Source organism: Aedes albopictus, chromosome 2 (assembly GCF_035046485.1).
Source record: "Aedes albopictus strain Foshan chromosome 2, AalbF5, whole genome shotgun sequence".
Classification (NCBI taxonomy): domain Eukaryota; kingdom Metazoa; phylum Arthropoda; class Insecta; order Diptera; family Culicidae; genus Aedes; species Aedes albopictus.
In genome coordinates this window covers 410,157,028-410,169,867 of record NC_085137.1, presented here as the reverse complement: position 1 = coordinate 410,169,867, position 12,840 = coordinate 410,157,028, and the positions used below count along the sequence as shown (strand labels likewise).

Below are 12,840 nucleotides of genomic sequence, written 5' to 3'. Positions count from 1 at the left end.
CTCTTCATCGATCCTCTCTTTGTGTTATCACAGAATGTGTATTGAGTTTTTCAAAGATTTTTTGGTTGAAATGCGAAGAAGACGACTACTTGTTGCTATAGAAACAAAAAGAATAATGGTTTTGTTTGTTTTGATCAAGTTATTAGCGAAAGAGAGAGTCAACGAAGAGAAATCGATCAAGTCAGTTAGGCCCTTTGTTACTAGAGAACAACTCCTGTCTAGAGTGTTGAGGCCAGAAGGGCCCTGACACTCGGAATCCCCTGGCTTCTGGTCCAGCCACGGAAGCCGTCCGGGGTGGGCTACACCCGCCTCTTCTCAGGGTCGGCTTAGACAACGAATGTGAATGATGGCTGATCAAAAAACAACACAACTTGATCGGTCTTTTCTGTACACTTTATTTTCACTGTACTTACGCTACGTGTGTGTGGTATGTGAATGTGTGAAGTGTAGTCCTGCTGGCCGGCCGGCGTGATAGATCGGGAACCTCTGGGAAGCTGGATCGGATGTCGGCGAGTGCTGTCGTCAGATGAAGAGAAAGGGGCCTCTCCGGGATGCCCGGTCAGCGCCGGACTCTTTCGTTGGATCGATGCTTATCGCCCTTGCTTCAATCGTCGCTCGACCCCCACGAGGAACCCACGTGCTCCAAGGGGTAGGTCGCAGCCGAGATTCGTCACCTGATGTGCACGGCTTTAGCATCGTCCAATTCGAACTAGCCGACGGTACTATGGGACCGGCGAGTGCTCAACGCTAAACAGCGAGGTCTTTAAGGGCGGACGGGACGGTCGGGGAAATATCCGCCATTGCTCTGTTGCTACTAAGATGGTAATCTCAGATTCTACTTCATATTTTGCAACAAAAACCTATCACTGTGTATGCTCACTTGCAGTGCATATGCTGATTGTTTTTCAGCATCTTCAGTGCGATAGAACTCGAGATTACCATCTTCAAAATCGCGAGGCAAATTGTTAGAAAGAGAGGCAAGATAGGAAAAATAACACGGCGTCCCGTTTCACCTTAACCAAATGGGTCCTAATTTAACGAACGACGGCTTACTTAGACTGCACAAATTAGGGCAAGCATCTATTGGGTTTACCTGATTCAATTTGTCTTCCGAGCTCCAAACACTTTTCCACTTTCGAAAACTTCAATCGTTGGATACTCACTCCAACGTGGCTTGATCTTGATGGCTTCTTAGCTCAGCTTATGAAACTTTTTGAAAAAAAAAAACGACTATCTTGGCTCACTATCCGTGTGGAAAAGATCTTCTAGTTTCGTTACAACCCAATAGATACCTTCGATCTTCCCTTTTATGAGTCTGGATCTTTTCGTACCTCTTTCCTCGTGAAAATCCCCTTTAATCCGATCTAGGCAATACTTTGTATGTAAAGTGTACCTAGTGTTTAACAAGCTGTATTCTCTGTTCATTAATTTGACCGTTGCTTTAGGAGTGTTTTATTCAGATGCATGCCTAGCTTTTAATCTTACTTTTAGGTTTAAGCAGATGATTTAGGATTTATTGGAATGGTATTCTTAATCTAGTACATTAAACTATACATAAAACATAATTCTGATTGGAAAAAGAACATAAACATAAATTATCGAATATCGTTTTATAGCACTTTTACGTAGCCGTGCGAAAATAGTTCATACCGAACAGCAGTATGGGTCTATCTGCTTGTTCTCTCTGCCTGTTCTCTCTGTTGCTCAGTATTTGCAATAGGGTAAACCACCCAAATGGTAACACCTTATGAAAAATCATAGTTACTATGCTGCACGTCCCCACCCCCACAATCTCTAATTTACTGATCACTTGTTAAAGAAGTTGAACTATTACTCTTCTTAAAAATTGTTAAAAATATCCGCTAAAACGCCATAACAATTTTTACTACCCCACTGAAAACCTGCAAACGCCAGAGTGCGCCAAAACGCTGTTGCTTATTGGTGTGTGCCCATCTAGCCATTCGCTCTCGTCTATTGCGAATGAATCGGCAGTCACTAGTCCTTGCTCTCTCCATCTTGGTGCTCTGTTTATAGTATGTATCTGTATCCCTTGCACGTAATAATCCTTTCACTTGTTTTTCCTCCCATTCAATGACGCCACACCACACCCGTTGCGTTGCATCATCCTTCGGATCCGGTTTCCGTGCTTTTTCCGACAACAAAAATACAATACCAACATCTGCCGCGCGCGCTATGGGAGCACTTCGCCTGCCTCGCCTGCCCGTGGACTATCATCTTCGCCGCCTATAGATATGGGTTGCCTTCGCAGTGTTTGGCGCAATATCCATTCTGCCCACGAACTGCCGGATTGTTAAGAGGAGCTACTCGGATCAGAGCGTACGCGGCTACCTAACGGAGGTGAGTCCTGATGGTTTGGTTTTATTGTTTTATGGTTGATGACTGGTTTTAGACGGCATAGGTTAAACTAGGTATAGAGTGTTTTGTTCAACATATAAATATACTATTGTATAAATCATAGTTTGAATCATTATTAAAATAAAAATATAAAAAGGGTGGAACATCAACAATCTCCGTATCCCGCACAGCGATTGAAATTTGTATGGAATTTAGTATGGGAAAACGTACTTTTTTGCATTTTTCTTATAAATTTATTATTTTTTTTTGTCTAAAACGATCTAACTAATGACGTTGAAGTACAGCCTAGGATATGCCGAAACACTTTGAAGAGGACCGCAAAGTGATCCGACACTTGTGACTGATCGTCGGAGTGTGCTTAACATTTAACATGTGAAGGAATAACATCAATTATAAAATCTATACCGACTTTTTTGAACCCTCTAAGCAGAGCAGAATACCCTCTTTGAATGAGTGTAATCAATGTTGTACCTTTTAATTCCGCCCTAATTAGGTTTATTCGGTTTTAGACAAAAAAATGTAATCTTATGAGTAAAATGCAAGAAAGTACGTTTTTTTTCATGATAAATTCCATACAAATTTAACAGGTTGTGTGCTCGTACGGCTGTGTGTTTTAACCATCTTATTACCTCGAAAAGTGCTTGTAAAATGATCTTCCTTGGTGCTCAATATATTTCCCTTACCAGATGATTTATCGGATTACGTAGCTCTGAGTAGAATAGTTGTTTATTCCCAACGAAGTGGTGAAATTTTGTGCGATATCGCTTCAACATATTCTACAATTTTGTCTCAAGAGTACTGAAATTCGCATATTTTGATGAGTTTGTTACTGTTTATCGTTTTGAACTTTGATTCCTAAACGTTGACCAAATTAAACCTTTAGTTATGGAGTTTGCCCTTCCACTAGTAATACTTAAATACCCGTGACACTAAGGCCTGAAAGAATGTAGTGTTTTCTCTAACTTTTCTAGGTACTGTAAAACGGGGTATCATTGATCAGCGAGGTAACATTGATCGGCTTGACCGACCTCATGAAATGTTCAAACAAGCATTTTACATTGAATCAGTGTCTACTATCGAATGGTACATCGTAATCTGCTATCATTTAGCTATTGAATGACATGCAATTCATGAAAATTGAATTTCATAAACATTGAAATCAATCTATTTTCCATAACTGTGCTTCGTAACGCAATGAGTTATGTACATTGCCAAACATTCATGCTTGGCGTAAATACTAGATACAATATGAGTTTCGAAATCACTGTATTACTGCAATATGATATCCTAGAGTTGGATTTAATAAACGAAATTTTTATAAAAATGCTTTTTTTCAATAAAATATACATTTTTTTAAGTAAGCAATCAATTCCATAAGCCATTGCCTACCTTTAGGCGTTATTCGCGGCTTGGAGGATTTTAATCCTGAAATAACTCAAAAAGTACATAACTTGTAAGAATTTGGACAACATTTTCGAAATCAGCGAATTTAGTAAGTAAGGGTATTTTCAACATAAACGAACATGACCCTTTGATTTACACGCGTGCCGCTGTCCGATCACTTTTGCACATTTTGAACGCCTTGCCACGCCCAAACCTCTGAATGAAAACATTTTGTACCTTGTATACGTAAAATTCAGCATATAAGTAGTTCCGTGTCAAAAATTGAGCTCAATCCATCAACGCAAACCAAAGTTACAGCATCTCAAACTTGGCCAATTTGAATGAAAATCGGCGTTTGTCCGATCAATTATGCACCACAGTGTATTTTAACCTAAGCTAAATCTACACTAGGTTGAAAATGTCTGCAGAAATTGCAGATATAAAGCTAGTGGTGAAATTCCTCAATAAATTTCTATTTGGAAAATCTCCTGGGGCTACCACTGGAGAAAATCTTTGAAGAATTTCTAAAACAAGTTCTGAAAAGATTAGTATACAAAAATCCCTGAAGGCAAAGAAATTTCTGAACCAAAAAAAATGTAAAATAATCTCCTGAAGAAATGCCTGAATAAATCTTAAGCAATCCCTAGGTGTGACTAAATCCTAAGCAATACCTGGAGGCACTTCTGGAGAAACTATTAGAGGAATTTCCCAAAGAACCTCCTGAGAATTTCCTAGAGCATGGTTTCCCAAACTGTGGGTCGCGACCCCCCAGGGAGGTCGACAGTCTTCATCCAGGGGGTCGCGAGGGACAATAAAATATTTTACTGTAACAGACAACAAATGAGGGAATTTCCATCGAGGGGACCTGAAAGTTTGGGAACCTACACTGTGGTGCATAATTGATCGGACAAACGCCGATTTTCATACAAAATGGCCAAGTTTGAGATGCTGTAACTATGGTTTGCTTTGGTGGATTGAGCTCAATTTTTGACACGGAACTGCAAATATGCTGAATTTTGTGTATACAAAGTATAAAATGTTTTCGTTCACAGGTCTGGGCGTGGCAAGGCGTTGAAAAAATTGCAAAAGTGATCGGACAGCGGCACGCGTGTAAATCAAAGGGGTACGCGTACACAGATATTACATCATTTTCACTGTACATCAGTGGCGTCGTAAAAAAGGTGTACAAATTACATTCTTTCCATGCAGTAAATTAGCCACCGTAACTTGAAAGTGCGTCTAGTCGCTAGAACTGGATTGCATAGAAGTAAAATATTTCGGATTCATTCACTGATTCGTTGGTTGTGAGGCATATCCCTTAACTCTCGGCTATTTCAGAAAGTTATATGGTAGATAATAACTACATAGTGAGTTTACATAGTGAGTGTAATAATTGTTGGAAAACGATGTATTTGAGTGAGATTACGTTTGAAAACGGATACATTGCCAGCAATGACGAGCCTGGATATTACAAAATTATTTGTTGTGTAGCCTTGTGGCGGAATCTCACATCAAAAGATTCATCCATTGTACACACTTAGAAAAAGTCACCTACTTCAGTAATATTTAACTAAAATCTTAACCGTTAAGTTTTGTTTACCGAAAAAAATTGATAAAGCAGGCAACATTTACCGAAGTTCGTTAAAGTTTGACAGATAAACGATAACAATTTATCGGAGTTTTGTATTTTTTTACAGAAATTCGGTAAAAATCCATTACCGAACGCTCAGCAGTATAGATTTTGGTAAAAATTACCGAACGCGACTAATACCCCAGACAGACATGTGATACGAGCAGTGTTGGTAAAAACTCAAATCCTCAAATCTCATGGTCGAGTTGTTTCACGCGCGATTCTTGACTCGCCAAACTCACCGCCGAAAAAATCATGCATGAGTTGACTCGTTATTTTACTCATTGCTGTTTTTCTTGGTGTACTTATTACACTAGTTTACAGCATTTTTGAACTCGGTAAGCTGATGATCATTTTTGGTGTAGAATCATGCCCTGAGTTCGAAAACGCGAAGGAAAAAAAATACAGTAGAGCGGAAAGTTTTTCGACTTTCCATACAAGGTTGATGATTTGAAATCGATTTTTGTTCTATTTTTAAGCAAAGTCGCTCACTTCAAACATCTCATTCTCCGTAATCAATGCTCCGATTGAGGTGAAATTTTTACTGTAACTCGCCTACATATGATATGTCAAATAAACGTCGAGAAAGAATTTTTAAGTTGGTTTTTACTTATTGAAAAAAATACATTTCTTCAAACAATTTTGGGAATTTTGCTAAAATTTAAGAAGATCGTCCCTAAAACTCGTCAATATCTTGAATTTCATCAATCTGACGCAAAACCTGTATTCAGATGACCGAATGGTTTTGTATTCAGCTTTCAATTTATGGAAAAAGATTAAAAATTGGTTGAACAAAACGCAATATATTTGAATTTTAGTAAATTACATATTTTGAAAAGTTACAAAACTCGATATTGAGCTAAAACTCAAAAACTGTTCTACTTTAAATTTTTTGAAAGTCGGTTTCGAAATCAGCACTAAATTGTGCTTCAAAAATTTTAGTCGTTGACAGAAGTTCACGACTTTCGTTTTATTTTGTAAACTTGTGTTATTTGCATCGGAATTTTTAGGATTATATGATAGAACAACAGCCAATCTAGCGTACAATAACATTGAATGCCATTCAAATTGATTTGGATTCGTTTTACAAGCGAACGAGATTTCGGCGCTTGACTCGTGAGAGCGAGTTTTTTCATGAAAATCTCGCGCGTGAGAAAATGATTCACAATCGCGTGCGAGTTTGCTCACGCAGGAGCGGTTCATGAGTGCGCTTTGAATGTGATTTTACCAACACTGGATACGAGTGTGATATACGTACAACGGTACGCAGTGTCAAGAAAATTCTAACAAGACTGGCTTGAAGTTATAAAATTTGACTGCTTACTAATGCCACCCACATGTGGAGTTCTGAACCATACGACTTTCTATCAGTTCTTCGCTGATCTACCAAACAACTTTGATAAATACACCATCTTCCTAAGTAGCCAGGATCCTGATATGAGATAAAACTTACATGCGCACTAGCGCTGCCTAGTGGTGAAATTTCAAAATAAAACGGCCAACCATCTGTAAGCTCTTGCCTTATCAAACAACTTACAACCGCCTAGTGGTGGAATTTCGAATCAAACGTCTATAAGCCCTCGATCTACCCAACGGTTTTGCTGGAGGCACCATCTTTCTAAGTGTTGTGATCCTGATATATGTGAGATATAACACTTACATGCTCACTAGCGCTGCCTATCGGTTGAATTCTGAATTACTCAGGTTACTTCGTGTAGGTTGATATCAATAGAAAAGTTGTTTATAAAGTAATAACAGAAAAATGTTGTACAAAGTAAAACAGCACGATGAATCGAAGATTAGATCTAGCAATAGTATTGAGCAAATCGCAGAAATTCATGAGCGGTATGGTCTGAAATAGTTGTTATGAGGGTTATCTCTTTCCCGTCCGTTACCAAAGCACAAGGGTTTGTGACTTATTAGGCCGCTGAAAATATTTAATTTGTTTTATATCAACCAAACAGAGAAGCCCCCCCCCCCCCTCCCGCAAATCCCAACATATTTTTCGGCTTTCAGTCACAGAAAAACGTTGATTATTTTAGACCATTTCCAATGTTTCGATCCTGTCGTTGGGATCTTCATCAGCGCTTGATGAGAATCAACTTTAAAGACGCGGACGCCGTCTTCAACCAGACTGTACAGACTGAATGAAAACTTAACAGACTTAACAGAAAACTTAATAAGCAAAGGACACACGAAGCATGCACCAGTAGATACGGAGAAGAAACGATTCTCATGGAAAATTTCATCGTCCGGAGCGGGAATCGAACCCTCACCCCATAGCATGGTGCGATTAGAAGCTTGGTTACCCTATCCGCACGACAACGAGGCTCCAGATGCGTGTTGATCACACGGCGGAATTTTGTTTTTTTTTTCTGCACCATGGTAATGTCTAGGAGACACATTCTACTGTGACGTTACAACGATTTGACGCCTTTTCTGTCAGATTTTTCACTATAACTCGTAAATTCGACAGTAAACCCTTAAAAAATTTTACATATTCGGATTCCTTGTAAAATTTCCAATAAGTATGCTCTATTAATGATATTTAATGAAACTCAACATATATATATATGTGTGAAAAAGTTGGATAAATTATTAGTAAAATTCCGAAAAAATCCACGGCTCAGGTGAGATTTGAACTCACGACCCTTATTCGCTAGACAAGTGCCTTTCCAACTAAGCTACCGAGCCAACTAATGACATGGCATTTTAGTTGTCATAAGTTAATTCAAATCTCATCGATCATGTTTCATTCTTCCCTTAACTTGCACCGCAAATATATCCATCTCTTATGATCATATGTATATGAAGAGCGAGAGCAATTTATTTAGTGTTGAAACTGTTGCCTATCTTACAGGCGTCTCTTCTCCATCCATTTGATGGCGAATGAATGAAACCTGAAAGGCCATTAAAATTGTCGTTTGCACTCTTTCATTCACAACAGATTACTACAGAAGAGGTAGAAGCTTGAAATTGACATAAGGGTAAAGTCTTCGGTATACCAATCCGTGTGGTCAATTAATGATATTTTATGAAACTCAATATAATGTGACAAAGATGGATAAATTACACAGTGTAACAAGTAACAAGTAACAGTGTCTCAAGAGCAAACTTATGTGTCTCTGACAGATTTTGAGTCGCTGAATCCGAATCCGGGCTCAGATGTGCTCCAGCACGTCACAATTTTGAGGTAAACACCAATTTATAGGGCAAAATATGAGATTTTGGGCTTTTCCGACTGCCAGCCATAAAGCATGGAAATATTTTTTTTAAGCAATCAAGAGGTAAATTGGCCAATTAACATCTAAATTAACGACTCATGCGAAATATTTTGTTTTTTCAAATCAAATTTGATAGATTTAAGCATTTTATATTAGTAAGTAAACTTGCATGCAACTTTTGGAGGGTGACTTGTATTAGAAATATCGAACCTAACGTAAATCGCATAAAACTATCAGATTTGATTTGGTAAAACGAAATATTTCGCATGAGTCGTTAATTTAGATGTTAATTGACTGACCTATTTACCTTTTGGTTGTTTAAAAAAAATATTTCCATGCTTAATGGCTGGCAGTCAAAAAAGCCCAAAATCTCATATTTTGCCCTATAAATTGGGGTTTAGCTCAAAATTGTGACGTGCTGGAGCAAATCGGAGCCCGGATTCGGATTCAGCGACCCAAAATATCTCAGAGACACATAAGTTTGCTCTTGAGACAAAAAAATGTTGCGCTGTGTTATTAGTGAAATTCCGAAAAAAAAATCCACACTTCAGGTGAGATTTGAACTCATGACCCTTATTCGCTAGACAAGTGCTTTTCCAACTGAGCTTCCGAGCCAATTAATGGCTTGCTCTAGCTCTTCATATACATATGATCATAAGAGATGGATACATGTATTTGCGGTGCAAGTTAAGGGAAGGATGAAACATGATCGATTAGATTTGAATTACCTTATGACAACTAAAATGCCGTGTCAAATTTAAATATTTACTGTCACGAATAACACTCTTTCATTTGTCACATCAGAAGCACATCACAAGCATATGTCTCCCAAGTAACACGACATGTTATATAACAGTTTAAATTTCACCATTCATACCAAGTGTGGTGTATTTTTCTTGAATTATTTACTCGTTTTTGAACACTTATAAAGTCAAAACAGCGCAAAAAATGGCGGCTTATAAAACATCTTACATGTTATACAAGATGTATCCTAAAACACTTATAGTACTAAAAATTTCCATCAAACTACAAACCATTCAACTCCCGTTCTTATATCAAGATATTTATCGATGATATAACTTGGAAAAAACACATATAATACTATCACATTTACTAGTTTTAATAAAATATTTTCTCAGTGATATAACTTGCAAAAAACTTTTGTACAACATACCATTTGCATTGGTTGGAATTAAGCTGTTAGGAAGTTGTATAACCAATACAAAGCATTGATAATACAAAATATACAAAATTATAAGTACTTGCAGTATCTAGAATGACGCTAAACAAAAAAAAAACAAACAAAATAAATTTTATTTATAAACAAAATTTTGGCCTCGTCGACGACTTAAACATGCAACATGGATATATTGAGACAATGATTGTAAAATATTCGGAGAACTCTTCAGAAAATGGTCTACTCTCAATAACAGTAGCGCTATATGGTATGCGCTTCCAGATTTATCGTGAAACTTCTCATTTTGCTCATACATATTTTAAGCGCTGCTTATATCAATTAACAATAATAACATAAGTCAACCAAAATCGGTTGTTTTTGCATCCTTTTCTGGAATCCACTCAGAAACACAATATGGCAGATATCAAACGATTCTTACAGTGCCGTACAGGAAATTTAAATAAGTACCGAGAATACATATTTTTTTGACCTGGTATTTATTTCTACTTTTTGGCTCACGTTAGAGTAGAGCATTTTTCACTGAAAAAAATATTTTACTTAAAAATTTGAGACAAAACGACGTAAATAAAAACATTAACTTTTCGCATTTTTTTATTTTAGTATACATATTTTTGCCATGTACTGTAATCTGGAATAATCCTCTAAACTCCACGTCAACCGACTCTGCGCTGGAATGCAGAAGTATGTTTAAATTACGCTAATAATACATCCGCAGAACAACCTTACAGTAAATTTATGGAAGGGGTTGTTCCTACGATTATAATACGTTTAAATAACACATTTTCAACAAACATATTGCAGAGCTGTAAATATGTTTTGTGATCATATTTGCAACGTTAAAATAACTAAATTACAGCTTAGTTTAGAAGACATTATATAAAAATGATCATCTGTCAAAATAAAAAAGTAAACATTGCAGTAAGTAAGCAAAAGTACTCTTCGTTGGTTCGGAATCCAATTTCAGTTTTTTTTTTACTGGTGGACAATCGATCTTGGGCATAAAGGGGATTAATTGTTATTCGATTTGCTGGTGATGAGAGGGCCATAATGAAAGCTTGGTGACGCCCAAGAATATTAGTGAGCAACTACTATGCCGCCGTGCATCTACTCCTTCAACATCAACAATCCGACGAGTTATGCCACCAAATTCATCACCAACTTGTCCGCATTGATTCTTTTTTTACAGCCGCCATCTTTCGCGCTCTGCAACAGTTGGCGTCACTCCACTTCGACATAATCTTGCTCATCGGAGATCTTTCGGAGCAATCTATGAGCCATTACGGCTGCGCAGCAATCTGTGTTTATTTTTTGGCCGCAGTTATGAACATTCAGAAAATTCAAAGCTGTTGCTAAATGCATTGCGATAATGTTATAATTTATGAAATAAAACCTCTGGTGCTTTAATGTAAACAAAGTTGTGCTTCGTTCGTGATGCTCTAGTAATGTTATATTTTCGTATTATATACGTATTTTAGACTTGAGATACTCAAGTAATTTTTTTAGTTGTATGTCGTCAATAGTCCATCGGCTAACACAATTAGAGCATAATTAAAACAGAACATGTTCCCTGTTTCACTTATATTACTGTTGTAATACATCCTTTGACATTCTGATTGCCAAAGATGTTTTCTGTGTTACTTGGGCTTGTCACATTGTGCTGTGACTGTGATTAGTAAGGTCACGCGTAGTCTACCCTAAATATAACGAGAAGTAGACGAGGCGCCTATTTCCAGCTTAACAAACGACTTTATCTGCTCTTTACCACGCATCGCTATCTAGAGCCTCCACGCGTGCGACACGAAGTGGGAGGCACGATTGATGGAAAAGAATTTCCACGAATGAAGCTCATCTTCGCGGAAAACGACACAATTAATCATTTGTACTCGTTGTGCAAGGCTTTATAGTTGATCAAAATAAAATCACACTATAATGGAACTCGTTATTTTTACTCGCGGACCGTGACCATGAAAAGCGAAAAAAATGGAATTAATTGAAAAACAATGACAATTAGTGAAGAATTTAACATAGATGATGATACCTTTAAGGACAGACTTGTTAGAATCCCAAAATGGCCGGATTTGGCACGTACTCACGATTTCGAGCGCACAAATCTCTTCGTAAACAAATCCAGCGCACTTGAGCTTCTTATCTTAAGTTTATTACAAGTGAGCAAGAGCAGAATAATAAAATGCAATATTGTTTGAAGCTTGCTTCTTGAGATTTGTGCGTCTGAAGTTCTGATGAACTGATAAATCGGGATTTCAAGACGTTTGTCCTTAAGAAGATTTTATTGGTCCCTAATATGCAAGACAAAATCCCATGTTCATCAAACGATTGTTACAGAACTTTTGCTGATAATTAAACAACGGAGCAATCTACAGCATAAAACTGTTTTTAATAGCTTAAAATTTATGACGAATGCTTCAATCTCAACTTTTTTAACACTTTTTGCATCCTAGAACACAGAATTGAAGCTCGAGTCGAAACGCCAACCCATTTCATGCCAGCCATTTATTCCGACGTGATGAGCCATCTTCAATTTAACCGCCTAATAAAATTAAAAATTCAATAAAATTCTCCTTAAACATTAATTCCCAACACCTACCAAATCACTCATCTACATCCTCTCAAAGTAACCACCACCCGTTGCGAGTCTGATCCTTTCGAAGGCGTAATTCACGACCCCCCAGGCAACAATCGAATGCGGAGCACATAACGCGGACTCTTTTAGGCAGGAACCGACCTTATAGGCAAGGCAATCCTCCTGACTCCGTGCCAAGACGAAAATTTAATTTATCAAAACATCGCACTTCCTCCGTCGTTTTTCGCCGGCGCACAATGTGCTTCTTCCGTAAAGTAATCCCTCGCCTCAAGACGAAACCCACGAGCGAGCTGGGGTTGAGCCTGTTTCGTTTTCATACTTTTTTCACTTTATTTCGTCTTCACGCCTCCGAAACAGAACGTTTCTTTTAAATTTATACGCTACGCATCCACGTTGGGTAAAATATGTACATACACACAAATAACAG

General features: G+C 37.7%; 1 protein-coding gene across 1 annotated transcript in view; it reads left to right on the top strand.

Annotated features, from left to right (window-relative positions):
* The window catches only part of LOC109417981 (uncharacterized), a 42,022-nt gene that overhangs the window by 11,505 nt on the left and 17,677 nt on the right, over positions 1–12,840 (top strand). The window contains exon 2 of the mRNA XM_029876664.2: positions 2,251–2,358. Coding sequence (XP_029732524.1) covers positions 2,251–2,358 — 108 coding nt within the window. The remainder of the gene's footprint in view (positions 1–2,250; positions 2,359–12,840) is intronic.